Below are 23,939 nucleotides of genomic sequence, written 5' to 3'. Positions count from 1 at the left end.
TAACACACGAAAAAGGTATCAAACATCCAAACATCTTACTTAGATATGTCATTGTTCGATTATAAAACCGTTCCCATATTATTTCTATGGTCCTCATGACAGCCTACTGGAGAAATGACACTTAGCATATTAAAAAGTAAGTAAAGTTTAACGCTACACCCAGACATGTAGATGTATGTAATTATATAAAAAAAGAGAAGGAAAAAATATTGGACCTTCTTATGGTCTCATAACTCATACATCAGTTTCACTCCACTGATTAAAAAATATGTACATATTATGTAAAATACAAATATTCAGCAGACTCCTGGGCCTAGTGAAACTATGCATTAAACATGCACCCAGGAAGCAAATTGTTTGAAAAAAAGCCTCTTCAATCCAATTAATCTTAATGTAAACAAATCCACCACTGTAGCGGTTCAGGTAGAGCCATGCTTTGCTGTGAGTGCAGACTGGGCCTGGTAAGATTTGCATCTTTCCACTTTATCAGTTCTGATCAGGCTGTCTCACTGCTGGCAGATGGAGGGGAATTGTTTTCTGTCTCGTGCAGGTGCTCTGTAGATTTGAGGACATCAGGGTCTCTTGGACTCGCCATCATCTCCTCGCTGTTGCAGTTAACAGGGGAGCCGATCTCTGATGAGCGGTCAGCGGGCTTCTCTGGAGTAGCCTGCAGGGTGGAGGTGGAGAGCGGCAGATTCCTCATGTACAACATGTTGCCCAGACGCCTGGACACCTGTGGAGGAAAAAAGAGAGTTGACACATATTAGACATATTAGTGTCTGCAAATGTGTCAATCTTTAAAGGAATGATATACCTGTAGAGGACAGGAAGTGCTGCAGAGGGTGGTCACAATTATCACACCTGTGCAACAATCCAATTAGTATAATGGTTATGTAATTATAGTAAAAATATGTAATGGTTATGTCGGGAAAGGGAAGTTTGGGGTCCCCTGCTGGAGCTGCTCCCCCCGCGACCCGACACCGGATAAGCGGACGAAGATGGATGGATGGATGGATGGATGGATGGATGGTTATGTAATGATGGCTAAATTCCATTAAGCTGTCATGACTTATTGGGACAAAACATAATCATCGATAATGTTATTAGTAACACCTGTGCTTTTCCTACTATGACAAGTCAAAATTTCTGCTGTGAAAAAGGCCTATTCTACACCTGATACGATAATGTATCAGGTAATACCTAATTGAATTAATATCATATATTTGTACTTTATTTACCTAATATTGTCATATAATGACAATTAATAATAATAATATTGCTGAGATTTATATTAAAGTAGCACTCATCCCCTCTCTATAGGGTTTAAGTCTTGACATAACTTTCTTTTATGACTTGAATGTTCAGGGCTCAGTCACAGTCTGTGATTCTTACCTGTGAGCGGATCTTAAGAGCTGGTCCCAGTTTGAGCCCCAGTGTGTCCAGTAGATGCTCCTCTGACAGGAGAGGCAGCGTCTCCCCGTCAATCATGTGATCCTTGAACGTCTGCATAGTGAAATCACACAGCATTAGCACAACAAAGACCAAACAGAAAGAACTGAGACAGTTACAGAAAACTGTAGAAACCAACCTGAGCATATTCTGAACATGTGGGTATACTGTTGATAAAGTTGTAAACATCATTCACTGCCCACTTCCTTATGTCTTCGGGCACCTCATCACCATTAAGAAAGAGATTGGGTGGACCTGGAAAAATAAATGTCATCTTTATTGGTGCTGTAATAAAATGTATTTGCTAAAAGAATAGATATTGTGATCTATCTTTAGAAACTCACCAGGTGGAAGGAAACCATTTCCAGGGACTGGGAACATGTAAGGCATGCCTGTGAGCGCTCCACCAGCGGAGGGATACATGAATTTCTCCTGAAAAGCTGAACATTGACTGGATATGTCTTTATCATTTGCACTGCTGTTGGCTACATCTGACCCATCTTGACTGTTCACACAGGCTTTACGCAGGCCTGGGTCCCCATCTTTGTAATTCTTCCGGCTTCCTGTGGCAAGGTCAGAGTCTATTTTTGCTTGATGGTGCGTCTTGCTAGTGGGACACTCCTCTCCCATGTCCCCCTTAGCCTCCACCTCTTTCTCTTCCCCTGATGTGGCTCCTGGGCTCTGCTCTACACTTTTATCTTCACAATGGCCCTTCAGGTTGGACACATGACTCTCTGCGCATTTGTGAGCGGTTGGTCTCCTACCAGCCCTGCGTCCCCTCTCTCTGTGCAGCGTGCTGATTGGTGGGTAAGGGCTGGCTGACATGAGGATGCTGTTGGAGTGCAGTTCATCCAAGGTGGGACGGTGGACGAAGACATCTTGGCCGTCTGGCATACGTTGACGACCTCTAAATGCCATGGGGTTGGAAGGGTACGACATGTGATTATCAATTCCCATAAGTCCCTTCTGTTGGGCATTCTCCATCTCCTTCTGGTGCAGGATGGCATTCATCTCCATTCTGAACATGAGCACACACAAATATTAGACATTTGTGCAACAGTGATGATGGAACCACATTATCACACTTTGTTATCAAATTAAACAATTAATCAAATGTCTCAGTTTTATTCAGCAAAATGTAATGTCTGTGTGTAGGTGGAATAGTTCGCTGAGATGCTGATGATATTCTGCACGCACTACCTGGCTATATTTTGCTTGTGAATGAACTCCTGTCGCCGGGCAACTGTTTCCATGGGCTCCGAAGGCAAGAAGCCGTAGCCAGCTGAGAAAAAGAAAAAGAAAGACTTGCTGTTAACGCTCATATAGACAGGCCGTTAGGTATGAATGTGCCTCGGTCCATGCTCACCTGCTCCAGGAAAAGCTCTCCCAGGCAGGACATTGGCATGGGGAGGTAGAGGTGGACCCAGATGAGGTCCCATGTGCATCTGTCTGGCCTCGGAAGCTACCATCTCGGAGGGGGGAACCAGCTCTCTGATGAAAGACAAGCATTGAAAATCAGTCATCCAGACATGATATCAAGGGACAAATAATCAGCTGTAACAACTGCTGTTTTGTCAATGACTAGGTATATTTTGATCTCAATAAAAACATTTCTCATTGTACAGAAACTTGCAACAGATGTTTCTCTCAAGTAGCCATGTCTTTTTCGTTCATGCACCTGTAACTGACAATTGTCAAGAGGTGCCCTTCACCAGAGAGCTATTGATTCAGTTTTAAGAGTGACTTCAGGTACAGACCTCTCCATGAAGCGAGGTTCGAATTGCGTTGGGACCCCCTGTAACCTCTGCTGCCCCTGGGAGAGGATCTGTGGAGCCATGGCCATCTGGTTCCTCATTATCATCTCTTGCCTCTGCCTCAGCTCTGCAAGAGTAGAAAAAACACCACAGGAAGCCATTTTAGCCTGAGATGTGCACCGACTGTGAAAGCTGGAGACAGCGGGTACAACTGAGCAGCTAACAATCCATTTAAATCAATACACATGGCAGACAAGGTCACACAGTTAGTTTAACCTGTTTGGAGCTCCAGATTAAATTCAGACAATATAGACGGTGTCTATATATTATACACACATTCTCAAGACTGTCTAAGTTCTGCACCTATTTTTAACAGTAATAGTTTTTTGGACTCCTACTATATTTTATCTTTGTGTTGCTTCATCGACTCTGTGTTTTCATTTCTCACCTCCAGCTGACATGCCATTGACCAGACGGTACCAGTGCTTCTCATCCATAGCCCCCTGCTCTCCCAGAGCTGTCATCTTCCTCAGCTGCTCCCGTGGGGTCATGACACACACGACCTTTGACCTCCTGAACGCTGTAAAAGTTTTAAAAGAGGGTGGAACATATAACTACTTTGACAAACTGGCTACTGTAATATTGCATGATATATTGTAGTTTTGAAGTATAAATTCATAAAATAGCCACTGCTAATGCTTGCTCTTGGGGGAATTACTGGAATTATTGGGGCTTTGGAAATTATAGAGTGTGGTCTAGACCTACTCTATCTGTAAAGTGTCTTGAGATAACTCTTGTTATGATTTGATACTATAAATAAAAGTGAATTGAATTGAAAATATTTAGCTTGGATAGACGTCTACATTTTGTAATTTTTTATTACTGCCACAAGGGGACAGCAAATATCTACACATTAAAGAGCCTGCTGATGCTCACTGAACTTTGTGCTACCATGTCATTTTTTCAAAAGAAGAATATTTAATCCCACTAAAATACCAACAAAGTAACATTTGTCACTAAACTTTTATCATATATATTTATATATATATATATATATATATATATATATATATATATATATATATATATACACACATATATATATACATATATATATATATATATATATATATATATATATATATATATATATATATATATATATATATATATATATATATATATATATATATATATATATATATAAGTGTGTGTGTGTGTGTGTGTGTGTGTGTGTAGGAAAACACAGGAAAAACATATTTTATTCAAACAATCCTACTTAATTACATAACAGTACAGAGGATTGTTTTTGTTTGGTTGCAGATGTCATGTGTCATGTTAGTGAACTTATTTACCTATTTGTGGTGTTTGTATTTAAGCAGAGCTGTGACGATTAAATATTTTTGTTGAGATTAGAACCAAGTGACAAAATATAATATAAATAATACAATATAACAAACCATCCATGCACACACACACAAATTAATTCACTAACCTTTGATCCTTCCTCTCACCTCTTACCTCCACCCTAGCATTAAGCATTAATCTTAAACCAACCTTAACCCTAACCCTGACAGTAAGGTAAACCTAATCCTAAACTTAAATTTAACACCCAAATCCAAATCCTAACCTAAATACTAACCCCTTAAAACGTGAAGACCAGCACACACACACTTCAAATGGCCACAATGTTCTTGGCTGAGCCAGCAGTATGTGTAAACAAGCACAATCAATTTAGACACCTCCAATTAGCTTCACAATGCAGAAATCCCATTACAAAATATGAATGAATATGAATCCAGTTTGCTAATCCAGCACCAGACTGCGCAGTATGCTTCTGGGTAGATGAATTTGAATCTGAACACAAGTTCACCTTTCATATGATATTAGTTTAAACTCATCATAATTGTATCTATCATCTAATCTGAGGGCTGTAATCCGCCTATTAGTCCTATAACAGTCTGCTAGCTACATCTGCTGACATGCCTGAGACCGCCCATCCAACCCCCATCCCCACCCTCCCAGGCCCCTGCTACCACCAGGATCCTATTAGCTAAGTCCTGGCTATACAGCACTTTAAAGGGATGTGTTGAAGGTAATCCGCACGTTTAGAGTTTTACCCTCAGCAAACCTTGCCTGTAAGCATCCCGGACAATACACCCTAAGTGCTAAGCTTATTAGCCGCCATTAGCTTTCAGGATGTCCTTAAAACACCTTGGGGATAAATCTGGGGATGCAATCGGTTTATGTGGAGCTATGTGGCGCGAACACACGCACCCTGCCTCCACCTACTTCTCTGCCAATGTCACAACAGCTAGCATCAGCAAATAAGAAGAAATGTATTTCAACATTTATGTCTCTGTAATTCCCAAGTGGGCACTAAACTCAGAGCCTCCGGGCATTGTGTAATGTATTATTGCCATTCTCTCCACTGGGAAATAATGATTTACCCTTTCATGTGTGATACTGTTTGTATTTTAAGATGATAAAACTTTTTTTTTTTTTTTACATTCTTAAGGATTACATATAGAGAGTAAAGTAATCAAAATGGAGACCAAAATATATAAGTTTGATCCCTGAGTTTCTTCAGCGATGGAAAAAAGTAACCCAAACTGTGACAGCCTGTGTTAACACCAGATTGTGCCTCCCATGTATCATTGTAGCATTACATGTCATTCACAGAGCTAAGCTGCCAGGTTTTCAAAAACGTAATATGATTTTTAACACTTTTTGAAGGTATTTACAGAGTCATAAAAGACTCTTTCAACAATCCGGATGAAAAAGTATTCTGTCTGCCGCACGATGAAAAAAGATTTTTAACCTGTTTCCCAAGCTGCGACTTATTTTCTAATCCAAACAAAGATGTTTTTGCTCAATTTGCCTAATGTGAAACAGGTACACATTTTATTATCAGTAACATCAGCAAAGGTCTTGCACTTTGAGGAACAATGTTTCCAGCTTGTCTTTATGGTACTTTGGTTATTTTAATATGTCTAATGTATGTATTTGGTGGTTTTATGTTGCACTGTCATCTGGATCAAAACAATATTCAGTCTGTTGCACGATAATGATTTTTAAACTGTTTCTTAAGATGTGACTATTTTCCTTCAGGTAGCATGCAAGCAAGCAAAAATATTGACGTGTTATTTTGTATGAAAATGTAAAATATTGGAAAGAAACATCAATATACTAATGTGTTGAGTTTATTTACCATTTTTGTCAATACACAAACTTTAGGAACCTGCCTCGGTGAGCTGTGACAGGAAACTTAACATTCATATTGTATACAAATAATATAACCATACATAACATAAAAATTAAATTAAGATAAAAGAAAAGCTAAAGATAAAAAAATACCTTAAATTGAGAGAAGTTTGCTGATAATGCTACTGATAATATTTTTTAATTGTGTTTCACATTGTGCAAATTGAGCAAGAAGATCCATCTCCCATCTTTGTTTGGATTAGGAAATAATGTCGCAAATATAGAAAACAGGTTCAAAATATTTTTTCATTGTGCAGTGGACAGAATATTTTTTCATGCAGATGGTTAAAAGAGTCTTTTATGATTCTGTAAATACCCTCATAACAAGAGTAAGTGTTAAACCGCCTTTTTTCTTTTTTTTTTAAAGATTGTTGGGTATTTTGTTTTGCGGGAAAATCGCATGCTTAGCTCTGTGACTCCAATGCAGAGGTAACACATGAGAGGCACAATGTGTTATGTGGAAACTTGGAGGTATTCTCTGTTAAGGCCTGTTTGATCACAGCTAACACTTTTATTAGGTTTTGCTTTAAGTTTTTTAAGTGAAGTTGTAGACTAAAACTTAACGTATAACTCTGTAACACATCTCCTAACTTCTTACAGAAGCTTACATGGAAGTTTCAAGGGGCATTTTGTGAGTGAAAATGTCATTACAGGGGAGTTCTTGTCTCATATTTCCTCAACAAACAGAGGCCACACCGCAGCTGCCAAATCTGCGGATTGGACTCTTTGGATTTGCCGTTGCCTGGTTAATCTCATTACAAGAATGAATTAAGGGAAAAATTGCTGACGGCTTAGATGAAACCCTGAGGAGGTCAAATCAGACAAGACAGAAGTATTGTCTAGTCCTTCCTAATCCCCCCTCACACAACATACACATGCTAAATCCATGTTATATGCTGTCAATTAGAAGAAGCAGATTAGATTTTATGAGAGTTGTAAGTGGGCGAGCTCCAGGTAGTATTGATTAAGAATTACTTGTGATGTCACAACTCACATGACAAAATGCTAGAAAAAGATGATTGAAAAGATAAAATTAAATACAAATTAATATGTAGAAATATACAGAATGAAGTAGACACAAATCATCACAGTTAATAAGAACCACAGACTAATTCATCATGTATTTTAGCGTTATTTTTATTTACAGAATCAGGGCTAATTTTAAGGGTAATTATGCAGAGTTCAAGGTTGTTCCTCTAATCGCATTGGCCCTTAGATTAATCACTTACCGATCCTTTTATACAGTTTACTGCTAATATTATGGATGGCAAGATTTACCATTTGAAGGTTTTGTGATGCAAATATTAAGCTACGTGCATGGATTTTTAGGTTGTTACTGTTATTTTTTATCACATACTGAGGCACTTAAGTAGACTTACAACTAAAATACAACCTAAACAAATCAGTCACAAAGAAAAAAAATGCAGGAGGAGAATGAGTAATATCGAACATACCTAAAGTTTTGACAGACTTACCTTCAAGCTTGACCCAGTGAGCAGAGATTGATACAGGTTTTGTCCCAATTCAGGTAAAAACACAAGTCAAAAATGTGAAGGAACAACCTTTGGATAGTTCACAGACTGTCTTTCTCTACTGTCCTTCTTGACTACTGAGCACAGTCTGCTGCCAGCTAACTGCCTTAACTAAAAAAGACCTTTTAAATACCGATTCATTTCATCTCCATTAGATGGCCTTATCTCCTGCAGTAAGTCCTCCCTGTCCTGACATCATGATGATCTCCTATCCAACTGCTTGCCGCACCTTGCAACTGATGTGTAATTACTGAAGCAGCACTGGTCCTAAGCATGGGGTGCTAAACCTCTTTCAACATTTACCTCACTAATCCCTTGTTAGCACTTTAGACCATAGTTAAGACACCTAAATGCTTAGCTTCCTTTTCCAGTGACAAAATGTCCAACCCCTCCTTAACTGCTCTGTGGCCACATGCAGAGCAGCTACATCATGCTGGTTATAGACTTTAACAATCCAACAGATCAGTGTTGTTTTTGGTATTCCTCACGTGTAGTTTTGGTGTGAGAAGTATGTTGCTCGGCTCCCCATGGTGCCAAACATGCTTGGTGGTAATTTGCTAGAAATCAGACTGAATGTTGGCTAGATGATCCTCTCAGACCTCTTAATCTGACAGTTTGTGCTCACCAACAGCTTAAAGCAAGGCCCTGCACTTCTTTGAATAGTGTTTTCTTTAATGCCGGGTGGGCAGAAAGGTGTGGACAGTTGGTGGGCTGAGTGGTGATTTTGCTAAACAGCTTCTCTACATTCTGCAGGACAGCAAAAAGATCCTGGAGAGTTGAGTGAAACTGGTGGTCAGTGAACCCCTGTCTTGTTTAATATATACATATCCAAATAAACTCAGTTTATTATGTACACCAAGCTGTATGATCATTTTGGAGGCTGCAGTTTGTGGTGCTGTTGAATTGCATTATACTGACAGGTGTACTATTATTAATGCACCACAAGCTACATCCTCTAAAATAGCAGATGAATCAAACACTCGGGATTCCATAAAAACGTATTATAAATTAAAAACTTCATGAAGGTAAAAAACTGTTAGAGTCAGTGACTAGGACCTGCATTGTTTATAACAGCTATAATTAGTTGACATAACAAGAAGGGCCATATTACAGTATAAAAACACTGAGGTCATCAGTCACCCAAGTCCAATTATATTTTAGTTTTCGACAGGAACGTTTACATGCTAGATGAAAGCCTTCAGGCTACAAGCAGAGAGGATATTCTGGCGGAGAAACCCTGAATCTTTTATGTATTTATTTATGAGAAGAATTTAACTGACAACAGGCCTCTTAGAACCACAAAACCCCTGAAAAAATATAGGGCCTATAATAATAATACTTTTATTTAGAGTATATAGTATATTTATATAACAGTCAAAAATGCTTTACAATAAAAGTATATTAGATGCAGAACTTAAGATATAACAACAAGGAATCATATTAATAATTCACACAAATAAGATGAGTTTGCCTAGAGTTGCACAGCTGAGGGGCCTGTACTGCTGATACCAGATGACTGCATGCTTTGCTCTAGGGGTGGCATCTATATCGTGAATAAAAGGGGACCCGGAATAGAACCTTGGGGGACATCATGGTTTGGTGGAGTGTGTGAGAACCAAAAATCCTAACATGTTTATAGTTTCATTCCTCTAATATTTATTGTAATAGTTAGTGAACCTCTGAAACATGTGTCTATTTAATCTACATACTGAGTTGCAGACGCATCACTGTTTTGTTAACAAGCCCCTTAACTTTACTTTAAGTTTTATTACATTCACTATAAGCATAGTTCCTCAGATAGTAGTAGGTTGATCATTTTTACTGAAAAGAGATTAATAAAGGATTTAGGAATTAAAAGAGCAGAGCATTAGGACATCTAAACTGCTAATTTAAGAATCTCCTGTGTGTAAGCTTTTCATAAGGGATTTATGTCCTTCTTGTTTGCACCCAGAATTATAGAGTCACAGTTAGGGATCAGAGCAGGTTTAACTTCCGGAAACATGCCCAGCTATAAATTCACAGAGTCCATGCAGACTTACGTCCATCTTTTAATTGCAGTGACAATCTGGTGTCCGGATCTCTTACTGTATTTTCCCTCATTGAATGACAACTGTACCACATAGCTGTAATCCCTTAAAGAGACTTTTACGCTCAGTGGAAAATCTTGTTTAGGTCTTGATTACCGTGAGATCCCGGGCAGTAGGATTCTTCAGGATAAAGAATCACTGAAATAACTGACCAAGCACAATATATATATATATATCTCTGAATTGTAATGCTTTACACTACTTTTGCGTTACTTTTGAGTTACTTTCACCAAAATTACAGCAGAAGTATGACTTGACAGGTAGCTTGGGAATTTCACCATGGGATCAATAAAGTCTCATCTTTATCAACTTTAATACATCATAGTTTATTCATAATATTTTTGTATAATTATAATTGTTGGGACACAGATGCCCGACAACACCTCGCTTCAACGCAGCGAAATTACTCATGAAAATAATGTCCATCACGCAAATGTATCCGTCCATGCAGTCATCTCAACCACCAAATTCCAGCAACAGGAAATATGCATATAGAGCTAACGCTCCACATAGGATGCAATTTCCACTGTACACCTGACTCTGTCACATTTGGAGGAGAAAAACACCTATGCCGGGCTTCTCTTCATCGATTTTAGCTTGGCCTTTATCACCATCCTCCCACAGTAATTTGTTAATAAGCTAGGGAGGCTGAATGTAGACTCTGACATCTGCTTCTGGATTCTCAACTTCTTGTTGCAGAGACAGCAGAGAGTTACACCTCCGTCACATTAGCTACAAGAGACAGCGATAAAGCGACAGGCTGCCATTCATTTTCAATTTGAGTGGCCGTTTGCCAGCGACAAGCGACAAGCTAGCTGCTGCCACGAGCAAGGCGGGGACAAAATAGACAAGAAGTCTATTTTATGCAAATGCTGAGCGATGCGACAAAGTGACTGCCAATCAGAGTGAAGGCAGCGTGAGGGCAGCGTGACGTATGTACGCTGGTTGCTCGAGTCGAAGAAAATCAATCAAGATGGCGGAAACGCTTCAGGACATCGTATTTCTGTATATATCTGATATGTTTGGCATTTTATCTCATATATTTTGTTACCCCTATCGAGAAAAAAATACTTTTAAATACAAAAACATTGTTCTTGTGACTTGAAAATACCTCTGAAATGACTTGTAAGACCTCTTGCAGATACTGCGCAATATTATGCTACTATCGATACAGAAGCTTCACCGTGTAAAACGTTCACAGAAACAATTCGATCAAACTTTAGTTCCGCAAAGCTGTGAGAAAATGAAGGAAAAACTTATTTTAGTGGTGTCCACGTTCAATGACAACTTCACATTAACCAGGATGACATTACCAGAGGATGTCTTTGTCATGACAACTTGACATAATGTCATCCTGATTAATGTCAAGTTGTCTTAATAAGGACACTCCAAAGAAATTTAATGTCAAGTTGTCATGACAAATACATCTTCTGGTAATGTCATCCTGGTTAATGTCAAGTTGTCATTACAAAGACATCCCAAACAAATTTAATGTGAACTTGTCATGACCAAGACAACTTCTGGTAATGTCACTTTGATTAATGTCAAGTTGTCATAATCAAGACAACCCAAACAATGTCAACTTGTCATGACAAAAACCGAATGAAACTTAAAGACAGAAGTCATAAACATTTATGACATGTTTATAACGTTTATGACACATTCATGACAGTGTCAGGTCATAGTTAGGACAGTGTCATGTCACGATTATGTCGATACCTTCAAGTAAAGTGTTACCAAAGTCTCATACGGCTGAAGTGAGACAGCGTAACAGTCAGTGCTTCAGTTTACATTAACTGCATAGGGCTCGGGTTGGGCCACAGTTCACTGTCACTAATCTCACTCCTCTGCTCTGGTTCCACCGGCTCTTCATCCTTGCTGCCAGGTTGCTCGCTATTTGGTGCCATCTGCTGCTGTGAATGTATATTGAAATTTAAAAGTGTGGACCCAAAGACAAGACGACCCCACCTTTTCAGACATATTTCCAGGCTTATATTTGGCCAATACGGTAATAATCCTGTAAAACAACATTGATGACTTTGATTTGATGATGACATTGATTAACTAGACGAAATGTCAATGAGTTTACAGATGCACATCAGTTGCAGCAGCAGAACGATGCACACTCGTGCTTCTACTGACAGAAGAAGAGGCACAGAGATTCAGAAGTAACATTAATGTAAGTTTGATATAGTGTGTTATATGTTCTAATTAACCTTTGTTATCGAAATGGAATGGACTTTAACTGAACTGATCTGAATGGTTTAATTGCTAGCTAGTATTATCTAGAAAATTAATAGTCTAGGATTTGCTAGCTAAAGTTAGCCATTTTTTAACCCAAATATACAGGTTACCAAGCATGATGAAAGGTATGGCTTTATCTGTATAACGTTCTAAATTTTTCACACAAAACCAAAAATGTCAACTACACAGTTGCACTAGAGGAAAGGTCATGGGGTCACCAAAGTCATTAAGGTTCATCTTCTGGGCAACGTGAATGTCTGTACAAAATTGAGATTGAGATATTTTAATCTGCACTAAAGAAGTGGACCGCCCAACATTATTATCCAAAATCTACTTTAACAATCTACTGTAGTTATGGATAGCAGAAACGTTATTTAACATTTACACAACCTTTCAATCGATCTTTTCTGCCAGGGGCCTCTTTAAGTAGAAAATGTGAACAGGTGCCAATTCTTACACTACTTTCACAAAACAGCGTCAGGTGTAAAGATTAATGTGAAAACGGTCTCATAGAGCTGAAGTGAGGCAGCGTAACCCAAACTCAGTGCTTCAGTTTAGATTAACTGCGTCGGGCTCGGGTCGGGTTTGGACCAAAAAACAGAACGCTTGTCGTGTTCTAGTCAGGCTTAGTTACTACTCTTCCAGTTTAAGAAATATATGGCCTGAGCCGCAGTTCACTATCATCATGCCATCTGCTGCTGTTATGAATGTATATTGACATATTGACATTTACAAGTCTAGACCTCACTTTTTGAGACATATTTGCTGGCTTATATTCTGGCCAATACAATATAAATCCTGGAAAACACATTGATGATTAACTAGGCAAAATGTCAATGAGTTTATAGATGTACATTAGTTGCAGCAGTACCATACCTTCTTTCATTTCTTTTTAAAATTTTTTGGACCACCACCACCCCCCCTCTTCGGAGGACAACTTTAGTTTTAATAAAGCAATATATTTTTATATATACACACAATATGTTAAATTCAGATTTACATTTACATTCAGTACATTTACTGTTGTCCTATCGTAACCATTAACCCTGTTTTAGTGATACCATGGATCCATACTGTATAAGGGCAGGGGGGATTAAAGCACCACGTATGGAGTGTAACACGTAACACATAAAACGTGACAAGGTGACAGACAGACAACAGAGGGAAGTGAGACGGGACGATATCAGAACTGACAGGACTGGACTGGACAGGACAGTTTTCAAACACAAGGACGTATTATTGGGGTTTGTGTATAATGCTCTGTAATTCACATTTGGTGGTCACGGTTGAAAGGAATTGGCAAACATGTTATGCATGTGTGGATTGTGTGTGTGCCTATGTGTGAGTAAAGTGGTAAAATAAAAAGGGTGAAAAGAAAAAGAAAATAATAAATAATATAAATAATGTAAAAGAAAAACGGAGGGCAGGGCATTACAGAATCGAGGAGGGAGGTACAGTATATGTCTGGTAATGTACACGGCTTGTAATTAGGTTGTTTTTTTTTATTTAGAAACGTTAGAAATGAGGACCAGGTGTCTCCAAAGACTGACATTTGCTTCCTTCTGTGTGCATTGTGTATTTCCATTGAAATGTATTCTGAAAGAGCCACATGGCATGCAGATAGTCGTCTGTGCTACCTAAAGTGCATTGTGAACAGATACCTGTATTTGCTAGGCCCATTTTTAACATTTTACTTTGGGTGATGTGAGTTCTGTGAATTACTTTATATTGTATAAGCTGCAGGTTTCTGTTAACGGTCATGGAAAAGGTATTCTTACAGATTTGTTCCCAGTAATCAGGGTTGGGAGAGAAGGCCAGATCAGTTTCCCACTTGGTTGTTGGGAGTGTTCTTGTTGTATTGGAAATCATTGTATATAGCTGGGAGGTTAGTTTTTTGAAGTTATTAAGTTTCACAAGTTCTTCTGTAAGCTGAGAGGGGCCACTAGGGACAGGAAACAGTATTCTGTCCCTCTATGTTCTATTGTATTGTATTAATTCACTGGTGCATTTCTTTATTTTCCCACTAGGGGTCAGTATCTCCTTTAGTGTTTTTTTTAGTTCTTCTTCTTCTATTATATATTGTGTGCGTGAGACGGCGCTCGGTGGTGATGTGTGGAGGCAGCAGGCAAAAAGTTTGTTACACGCGGTGAGAAAATGTCCAAAGGAGTTGACATGCTACATTCCTCTCAGACCCCTTATATCTTTGGGAAGCTTTGATATGCCATAATCTGTAAGTAATTAGTGGTCAATTTTGTTTTCTAAAGTTCTGATTACTTAAGAGGTTATTTTAACTCTTACAAGCAAAAGGTTGTTTGTGTTCTAAGTCGAGCTCATGTCGCTAGCTTCTGTTTAGTATGTGGTTGCACAATATCGTATAAGTCAATGTTAGCACTGTTTTTCTCACAATCTAGGTCGTCAGGTTGTACATACAGGTTGTAAAAGTAAAACGAGAAGTTTTTGTTTTCCAGTGTAGCTTTGACTAACGCTTGCTGAGTTCACGTTCTACTACATCTAACTAAAGAGGAAAGAGCTGTTATACTTTTACAGATTAGTGAAGAGAGAAAGAAATTTGCAACTTTCTTCTACAGTAGCAGTAAATAATGTTGGGATTACAGATATGTTGAACAGTATTTTGAACTGCCTGTAACTCTGTGTACTGAGTGTACACTGTAATCAGTTGCAGTATATTCTGCGACCACATACTGGCAAAACTGATACAACCTGAATTATTTAAAAATGTAGTTTGTGATTCTTATATCTTGAATTTCTGACCACTTCCAGCATTTAAATTCACAGCTATGAGTCTTGGTTTGTTAAATAATGTATTTTTAATACAATTTGTTTGTATGTTTCACATTTTTACAAAATCAGAAAAATGAGGTCTTCAGTAAAGGCACTAAGAAGAAAAAACTGTGTCTTGTCATTCCGGGAACCACCTCCTTTTTACTGTATGTTTAGCTCGCTGCATAGGCTGAGTTGCCACACACTCAACCGAGGGCAGATGAAACAGAGAGGGGCCACTCGGGACAGAGAGGTCTCGAGGTCGCCAGGGACTCGGGGACACTAGAAACCTCGGGAACACTGGAGGCTGCTAAACAGCTGGAACTCTGGAGGGGCATACTAGAAAGCTCGGGGACTCTAGGAAACTCGTGGACACTGGGCAGTGCTGGGACACTGCTAGCTAGCCTGGGATCTGGGAGGCTGCTAGCCAGCCTGGATTCAGGGGGGCTGCTAGCTAGCCGGGACTCAGGGAGGCTGCTAGCTAGCCTGGATTCAGGTGGGCTGCTAGCTAGCCTGGATTCAGGGGGGCTGCTAGCTAGCCGGGACTCAGGGAGGCTGCTAGCTAGCCTGGATTCAGGGGGGCTGCTAGCTATCCGGGACTCAGGGAGGCTGCTAGCTAGCCTGGATTCAGGGGGGCTGCTAGCTAGTCGGGGCTCAGGGGAGTTGCTAGCTAGCCCAGGGTCAGGAGAGCTGCACGTCAGCCCGGGAACAGAAGGGTTGCACGTCAGCTCGACAAGACAAGACAGAAAACCATTGACATATATATAATGGACCAATAGACCCCGTTGCTCTAGACGGAGACCAGTGAAGGCTATTAGAAGCACTTTTCCGGTGATCTCTTGCTTTACTGCGCAGGCTCCAACTGACTCACTGAGTGACGTGAGCAATGTGTCTGAAAGTTGGAAGTCTTCTGGTAGCTGTGCCAAGAGAAATCTCAATCATTTCCAATCTTACAGAGACGGAGAGTGTAGGTATATTTAAGGAGATAACATAAGCTTAAGAGATAACTAATTATTGCTAACTAACATGCTAGTTAACATTAGTAATTAAACCTAAACAGCTAATGTAAGTCGAAACTGCCTGCGAGCTTCTCTTGTACTATTAGGTAATTCCTCAACTGTGCGACAGTAAGTCACTTGGTTATGACACAATCGTTAGCCTATTTTTACAAAATACGGAGTTAATGCTACGGAGCCATAACGTGAGGTACAAGGTAATGGAGCCTTTTATACATTGTCGTGTTTCTTTAGAAATAAACAATGGACAAATAGAGTCTTGAAACACTTCAGATGTAAAGTTATTCACTGTCATAATGGCACCAAAATGTATGCTGGTCAGTGAAATGCTAACGAGAGGTGATCTCTTTGTAGCGTCAAAATGGCGCCATAGGAGGTTCGAGTTCTGAAGCGAAGCTTACCCCCTTGCAGAAAACCAGACTATCAAAACAAAACAGGGAACAGGAAAAAGAGACTGAAAACATGAAATCAACTAAACACAGAAACTTGACACAACACTAAACACAAGGGAGAACAGAGAACACAGGAATTAACCAAAACATACACAATTCAGAATAACCAACAAAAACAGGAAACATACAGAAAACTCCAAAGAAGCAACAGAAATAGCACAAAACACAAGGCAAAATACTGAAACCATAACAGCTTTTGACACCTTGACTTTCTTTCTATGAAGCAAGATTTGGCGTTAACGAGATAACGTCAGGTTTAACTCAGGGTTTTGTGTATCACGATGGTGGATCAATTGTTACCGGGTTAAATCGCTGTGGTAACTTATGCTGAACACCTAACCTGCTCAGGGTCAGGTTATGTTGGAGATTAGAGATCAGCCAGTGTAAAATCACCGTCTACTGACCAATCAACACTCGACTGATAACGGCATCACCGTTCTTATAGAAGATCAGGCAGAGCTCGGCGCAAGGAGAGAGAGAGAGAGAGAGAGAGAGAGAGAGGTGCATTCATAAAAGTTAAAACATTTAGAGACCGTCAACCCCGTTAACATTCCCTGATGGGTATTTTTATGAAATAAATTATATATATATATATATATATATATATATATATATATAGCGTTGAGCCGCGTGTTGCCAATGCGCTATTTGCGCTCATGATCGCTTACCACTGCCAGGGTTGCAACTGGAATAATAGGCTAAAGCAACGACAATTTATGGAAAGCACAAGTGTAATTATGGTCCGATCGTGTGCCTGACTGATGAGGAAGTGATATTGATAATCGTTGCGATTTACGCAAAACAGTGTTGTCTTTTTTTGCCAGCTTTCCATCCTGTTTTAGGAAGCAGCGACTGTATTGCGTTTTGCCGGTAAAACCGTGTTTGTGTTCTTAGAATACAGTGGCCTATCGAGCCAACACCGGGCCCTTAAGCAGGATTATCAAGGCGGGCCCCAGTACTACAGCATGTGATGACGGCACAATGTCCACAAGTAGGCTACCATGAATAGGACAGGATAGGATCATAGAGTCACAGCATATAAGAGATGAAATGACTGACAAAATCAGGAGTAGCCTACGCGTACCACAACAACAACAAAAAAACACTGGTGAATGCGCACCATAACACATGAAAAAACACACAAGCCTGATTTCACGGGAGCATTTGTAAAAAATTGCAATAAAGGTTGCTATGTCTTTTGTATGTTTGTTGCAATGAAGTTACAGAAGACAGTGAAAGTTGCAAAAAAAGTTGCAATTTTTTTGTATAGTTCTTTAAAAATAAAAAGGAAACTTGTTTTGGGAGAATATTAATTATTACTATTAATTAATTGCTCTGGGCTGGGATTTCCTAGGAACCTTACCAAAAAGGCTCAGGATGCTGCAAATGTTATTGTATGAAAATGGCTGGTGGATTTAAGACAAAAAATAGTTTATTGAATGAATCAAATAACATATATGTCACTGTCAGTGGCTTGTTGATCTTTACATTGTTGGTTAATTTCCTATTCTGGCCACACACACATACATTCATACGGTAAGTACTTATTGGTAAGTGTGTGTGTGTGTGTGTGTGTGTGTGTGTGTGTGTGTGTGTGTGTGTGTGTGTGTGTGTGTGTGTGTGTGCGTGTGTGCGCGTGTGTGCGTGCGTGCGTCAGTCACAGGGAAAATGGAGCAGCAGCAACCCTAAATTCAACCACCAACAGGAAAATAACAGTGAAATAGGGCAGCCCTGGCGAACTGATCTCAGAACAGGAAATCTTTTTGTGTTGTTTGGATATAATATCACAGAACTGTCAATATTTTTATAAAGCATTTCAACTGTAGATATAAAATTTTGTCTGAAATCAAAAATCTGAAGTGCTTTGAATAAAAAATAGTGTTCTACCGTATCAAATGCTTTATAAAAATCAAGAAATACTATCAGTGCATCAGTATTGATGTTATCAGAATAGCAGCAGGTCGAGAACAAGTCATATTAGAGCTAATGTGACGGTTAGACATAAAACCTGTTTGTGTTTCACTTATTTTCTCATGAAGACCTCTTATTAACTGTTTAGCAAAATTTTTTTGATACAATTTTGTAGTCAATATTTAAGAGCGCAATAGGGCTCCAATTTTCTATCATTAAGTGATCTTTATCAGGTTTAGGGAGAAGACATATTAAACCTTGCTTCATGGTGGACATTTCCTTTTTTAAAGTGCATTCTTTGAATAAATCAAAGGATTTTCAATAGTTTCCCAAAATAATTTTAGTTAAATTATTTCTGTTGCAATTTCGCTTCTCTAATTTTGCTCAAGACCTTACAAATGCCTCTTTAGCCATTTCATATATACATATTATCTATTTCCTCTTTTAATTTTTTCATTGTTGTTTCTTCTTCCTCTGAAAGATTATCCTTAGTCATTAAAACATTTCATTTATCCATAATAATTATTTCTTTGGCTATGTTATTTTTTTTTTAATTACTTTACTTTGTTTAATTGCTATTTCTCTGATTTTAAACTTGAAAAATTCCCATTTTTGTATGTGATTCATTTCGTTATTACCAAATATGCTTTTTGCTTTTTTTTGGACTAAATCACAAAACTCATCTTTTAATAAATTATTATTTAATTTCCAATAACCACGTATATTATGATTTTGTTGTTTTGTTCCTGCTAAATGGATTTAAATTAATTTATGATCAGAAAGTGGGGCATAACTATGAGATGATTCTGACACAAATTGCAGACAAGCTGGATATATACATAAGCCATAGATCAATTTTTTTTCTTTTTTTTTAAGTTCTATTTATTGGTATTTAACAGACGTTACACAACAAAAACATGTCCCACCCCAACCCACACCCTAACATCCTCTTGTGGTTACAAAAAGGGATAAGATAGTTTAAAAACGATTAAACAAATAGACAAACAGTATACAGTACACCATATCCAAAAGAAAGAAAAGGGAAGAAAGAAAAATCAAACTGAATAAAATAAAATGAAAGAATAAGAAAGAAGAAGAAGAGCCACACCTAAAGTCATCATCCTGTCACAGATACTGTACAGAAGACCGTACTGAACCAGCAGTGTAATTTCTAAGGTTGGTCATCCCAGTCTTTTATATCCTTCAAGTTATCAAAGTAACGTAAAAAAGGACCCCATACCTCATAGAACTTGGACTTGCTTCCATGCAGACTGTACTTAATTTTGATCAATTTTAAGTGATACAGCCATCTAGCATGACAAGGAGGTCTAGACCCCTTCCAGTTTAGAAGAATGAGGCGGTGGGCCAGAAGAGTTGTGAAAGCAACCACACTGTGAATGTCGGATGGCCAGTTTGCATTAACACCAAACCATGGGATGCACATCCATAGTGATATCATACGCTTCACTTAGGGAACCAAATATTGCTTACCAGAAAGCAAGGAGGGTGGGGCAAGCCCAGAACATATGAAACAACGTCACTGGAGCCGTCCCGCACCTCTCACAAGTGGGATCGACGTTAGGATATATTCTCGCTAATTTGGTTTTACAAAGGTGGAAGCGATGAACTATTTTAAACTGAATTAGACCGTGTCTACAGCATGGGGATGATTTATGTACTTGTTTTAATATTGCCTCCCACATATCTTCAGAGAGAGGGCTGCCAAAGTCTTGTTCCCAAAGGGTTCTCAAATTATCCAAAGGTTTCCTGTCCGGGTGGTTTATTAAAGAGTATATCTGAGAAATTGAGCCTTTCTTATTAGGATTCAAGGACAGAATTTGATCTAAGATGGTGGAGGGTGGTTTGTTAGGGAAGGGGGGATAGCCCTTCCTTACAAAGTCTCCGATCTGTAGGTAGCGAAAGAAGTTGGTGGAGGTCAGAGCAAATTTCTTAATGAGACAAATTCCATTTGAATGCCAAGCCCGGAAAAGCCAGGTTAAGTTTAGCTGGAGTGAAGAGGTGGTTGGTTAAGATGGGTGCCATCAGGGATGGGCTCTGCAAGCCGAATGTATTCCGGAACTGGGACCATATTTTAACAGTTTGAAGAATCACTGGGTTGTCAGACTGCACGCTGGATACGAGAGAGGAGAGGTGGCCAGAGAATGTACAGGGGCCATCTGAGACTCCATCCCCACCCAGACCTGAGCTGTGGGGTCAGAGTGACTCTGAACCCACTCAATAACCCTCTGAATGTTACTGGCCCAATAGTAATGGAGTAGGTTGGGTAGAGCCAAACCGCCGCAACGTTTGGGCCTTTGCATAACTGTTCTACGAGTGCGCGGTGGCTTACCGCCCCAAATGAAGTTAGAAAAATGCTTATCCAGTTGAGAGAACACCCTCAGGGGGATAAAAATGGGGATGTTCTGAAAAAAGTACCAGGAATCGAGGCACAATATTCATTTTTATCAGGTTAATACGACCGAACACAGACAGAGGCAGGCTGCGCCAACGTTCAAGATCCAATCTACATTTCTCAATTAGGGGGGCAAAATTGAGCTTAAATAGTTGTTGGATAGAGCGTGAGACAGTAATGCCTAAATATCTAAAATGTGAACAAACTGTCCTGAAAGGGAATACGGAAGATGGAATGCTAAGAGCTGGGGAATTGATTGGGAAAAGTTCACTTTTTTCCAGGTTGAGTTTGTAGCCCGACAGTTTTCCAAATTGTCCCAGGATAGCTAGAATTGGGGGTATAGAGATATTGGGATTAGATAGAAATAGAAGAAGGTCATCCGCGTGTAGCGATACTTGGGTAATGGGTAATACCCCCTCTGCGTATTCCTTCAAAAGCTGAGCACTGACGAAGAGAGAGAGCCAGGACCTCAATAACAACATTGAAGAGTAGCGGGGACAGTGGGCACCCCTGTCTAGTTCCTCTGAAAAGAGAAAAATAGGCAGAAGAGTCGTCATTGGTAGAGGCTAGCGGCGACGAATACAATAACTTAACCCATGAAATAAAGTTAGCACCAAATCCAAAATTATGTGAAATACCAAACAAACATATTTTTTAAAGAATTCAACCGGCAGCCCATCATGCCCTGGAGATTTCCCAGATTGCATACTTTTAATAGCCTCTTGAATCTCCAGCAGCATAAGCAGATGATCAAGCTCAGCTCTCACTTCACTGTTCAAAGAGGGAAGAATCAGGGATTGAAAAAACTGTTTGACTTCTTCAGGGCTGGGATTGCACTCAGAAGTGTATAGGTTTTTATAAAAGTCAGCAAATGTACCATTAATTTGTTCGTGGTTGGAGGTTATAGTGCCTAAGGATGTTCTTATCTGAGTTATTCGCCGGGTTGCAAACGATTGTCGGGCCTGATGGGCCAAAAACCTGCCTGCTTTGTTGACACCAAATCAAATTCTGTTTTGAGACTGAGTCGCTGCTGGTAAATTTCTGGAGTGGGAGAGGCCGCATACTCAACATCCAGCTTGGCAATGGCCTCAGAAAGCTCCTTAATTTTAGCCGGATGTCTCTTTTTGTTCTGCGCTGAATAACTAATGATTTGCCCTCTTAAATAGGCCTTTAAAGTTTCCCAAAAGATACTGTGTGAGACAGTGGGTGAAGCACTGGTTTCGACAAAAAACATGATCTGAGTCTCAATAAATTTTACAAAATCAGCCTCTGATAGGAGGAGGGGGTTAAGGCGCCAAGATCTGGGTGGGGTAGGACTGTCAGGAAAAGCCAAATAGAAAGTGAAAGGGGCATGGTCCGAAATTATTATACCATGGTACACTGGTCGGCTGATGAGAGGAATAAATTTGGTATCAAGAAGAAAGAAGTCAATACGGGAATAGGTATGGTGTATGGGAGAGAAGAATGAGAAGGCTTTCATAGTTGGATAATTTAAGCGCCAGGGGTCGAAAAGGCTGTATTGCTCAATGAAACTATTAATAGAGGTTGCCATTTTGGATAGGGGAACAAGTCTGGGTGAGGAGCGGTCCAACTCAGGCTTAACAACACAATTGAAGTCTCCACCGATTATCAGGGCATGGTCGTCAACGTTCGGGAGCAAGGCAAAAAAAGTTATTAATAAAGTTATTATCATCCCAGTTGGGAGCATAAACGCATGCAAGAACAACTTGTCTACTCAGGAGCTGGCCCGAAGCAATTATAAATCTGCCATTTGTGTCAGCAATTACTCTGTTGGCTTCGAAAGGGATATTTTTATGAATAAGAATTGCAGCGCCTCTGGCTTTCGTGTTGAATTTAGAATGAAAAATATTTCCAACCCAGACTCTTCGCATCCTGGCTATATCTGTTGTACGTAAGTGCGTCTCCTGAACGAAGGCTATATCAGTTTGGAGAAAAGCAAGATGGGCTAGGACCCTAGACCTTTTGATGGGATTATTCAGGCCCTTCACATTCCATGTGGTAAACTGAATTTTCCTCTCCTAGGTACTACTCATAAAAGGAGACAATAAAAAGAGGTACAAACAAATAACATTATGCAAAAAAAATACCCAAGAGGAATGTTAATCCACCCCTCCACCCCATAGGCACCTACCCAAACTAGGTGCACTAACCAGCTAAACCTTAGAGCATGCCTGGAGTGCATTGAACTTGCCACTCTAACATCTTGGAGCTCCTCCAAAACATAGTAACCCACAAAAAAAAAGAAAGAAAAGAGTACAATAACCTGAATGACAACAATAACAACGGCAGAGGACTGCGACCACATTGTAAGCCTAACAACAAAACGGTTGTATTAAGTGGCGAGAGAAAAAATAAATATATATAAAAATAAAAATAAATAAATAAGAGAAGAATAAACGCCCCCCCGAAACCAATACATTTAATATAGAGCTATCTAACCTTGTGGCCAACCGTCAGACTCTGGAAACAAAGAGAGAATAAAAAAATAAAAAATAAAATAAAGAGCTAACCCTTAATAATGAAAGCTATGTAATATAATAGAGGAAGCGAGAAGAAATAATACCAAATAGGAGGTCCTGAAAAACACAGATGCTAAGGATAACATAAGAACAGGCACTGCATCAGTAGGCTAGTCCACAGAAACCTGTGTTACTCACTTATTTAGGCAGGAGCAGTGAATTCAGCACAAGAGAAACACCATAATACACAGATCCCATCCGACGAATATGTGGCCTCCTGCCAAGAAGGAGAAGTGGCCAATTTTAGTCTCATTAGTCATTATCACCAGCCGCCCCCTTCTCCTCAGTGGTGTCCTTTAGGGCAGGCAGGATGAAAGAGCATGCATCCTGTGGCGACTTGAACTCCTGTCTGGCGCCGTTGAACGTGAAGCGGAGAGTGGCCGGGTGTAACAGTGAAAACTTCAGTCCCGCCTGATGGAGTAATTTTTTTGCCGCCGTGAAAGTAGCCCGTCTGCGAGCCAGGTCCGCGCTGTAATCCGGATAAATACTGATCTTG

The 23,939-nt window shown here is 39.5% G+C and overlaps 1 protein-coding gene across 1 annotated transcript; it reads right to left on the bottom strand.

Moving 5' to 3' along the window:
* Positions 1–496: 496 nt before the first annotated feature.
* samd7 (sterile alpha motif domain containing 7) lies at positions 497–23,874 on the bottom strand. Its single transcript, XM_028594303.1, has 9 exons — positions 23,582–23,874; positions 3,652–3,783; positions 3,207–3,330; positions 2,816–2,940; positions 2,650–2,731; positions 1,794–2,467; positions 1,589–1,704; positions 1,393–1,503; positions 497–733 (listed from the first exon to the last, which is right to left on the bottom strand). Exons 2-9 carry the CDS (start codon positions 3,752–3,754, stop codon positions 497–499), a joined length of 1,572 nt encoding a protein of 523 aa, XP_028450104.1. The 5' UTR covers positions 3,755–3,783; positions 23,582–23,874.
* Positions 23,875–23,939: the final 65 nt, after the last annotated feature.

The sequence above is a fragment of the Perca flavescens genome, chromosome 12 (genome assembly GCF_004354835.1).
Source record: "Perca flavescens isolate YP-PL-M2 chromosome 12, PFLA_1.0, whole genome shotgun sequence".
NCBI classification, from domain to species: domain Eukaryota; kingdom Metazoa; phylum Chordata; class Actinopteri; order Perciformes; family Percidae; genus Perca; species Perca flavescens.
Note: the sequence above shows the minus strand (reverse complement) of the source record. Positions and strands in the feature narration are given on the sequence as shown.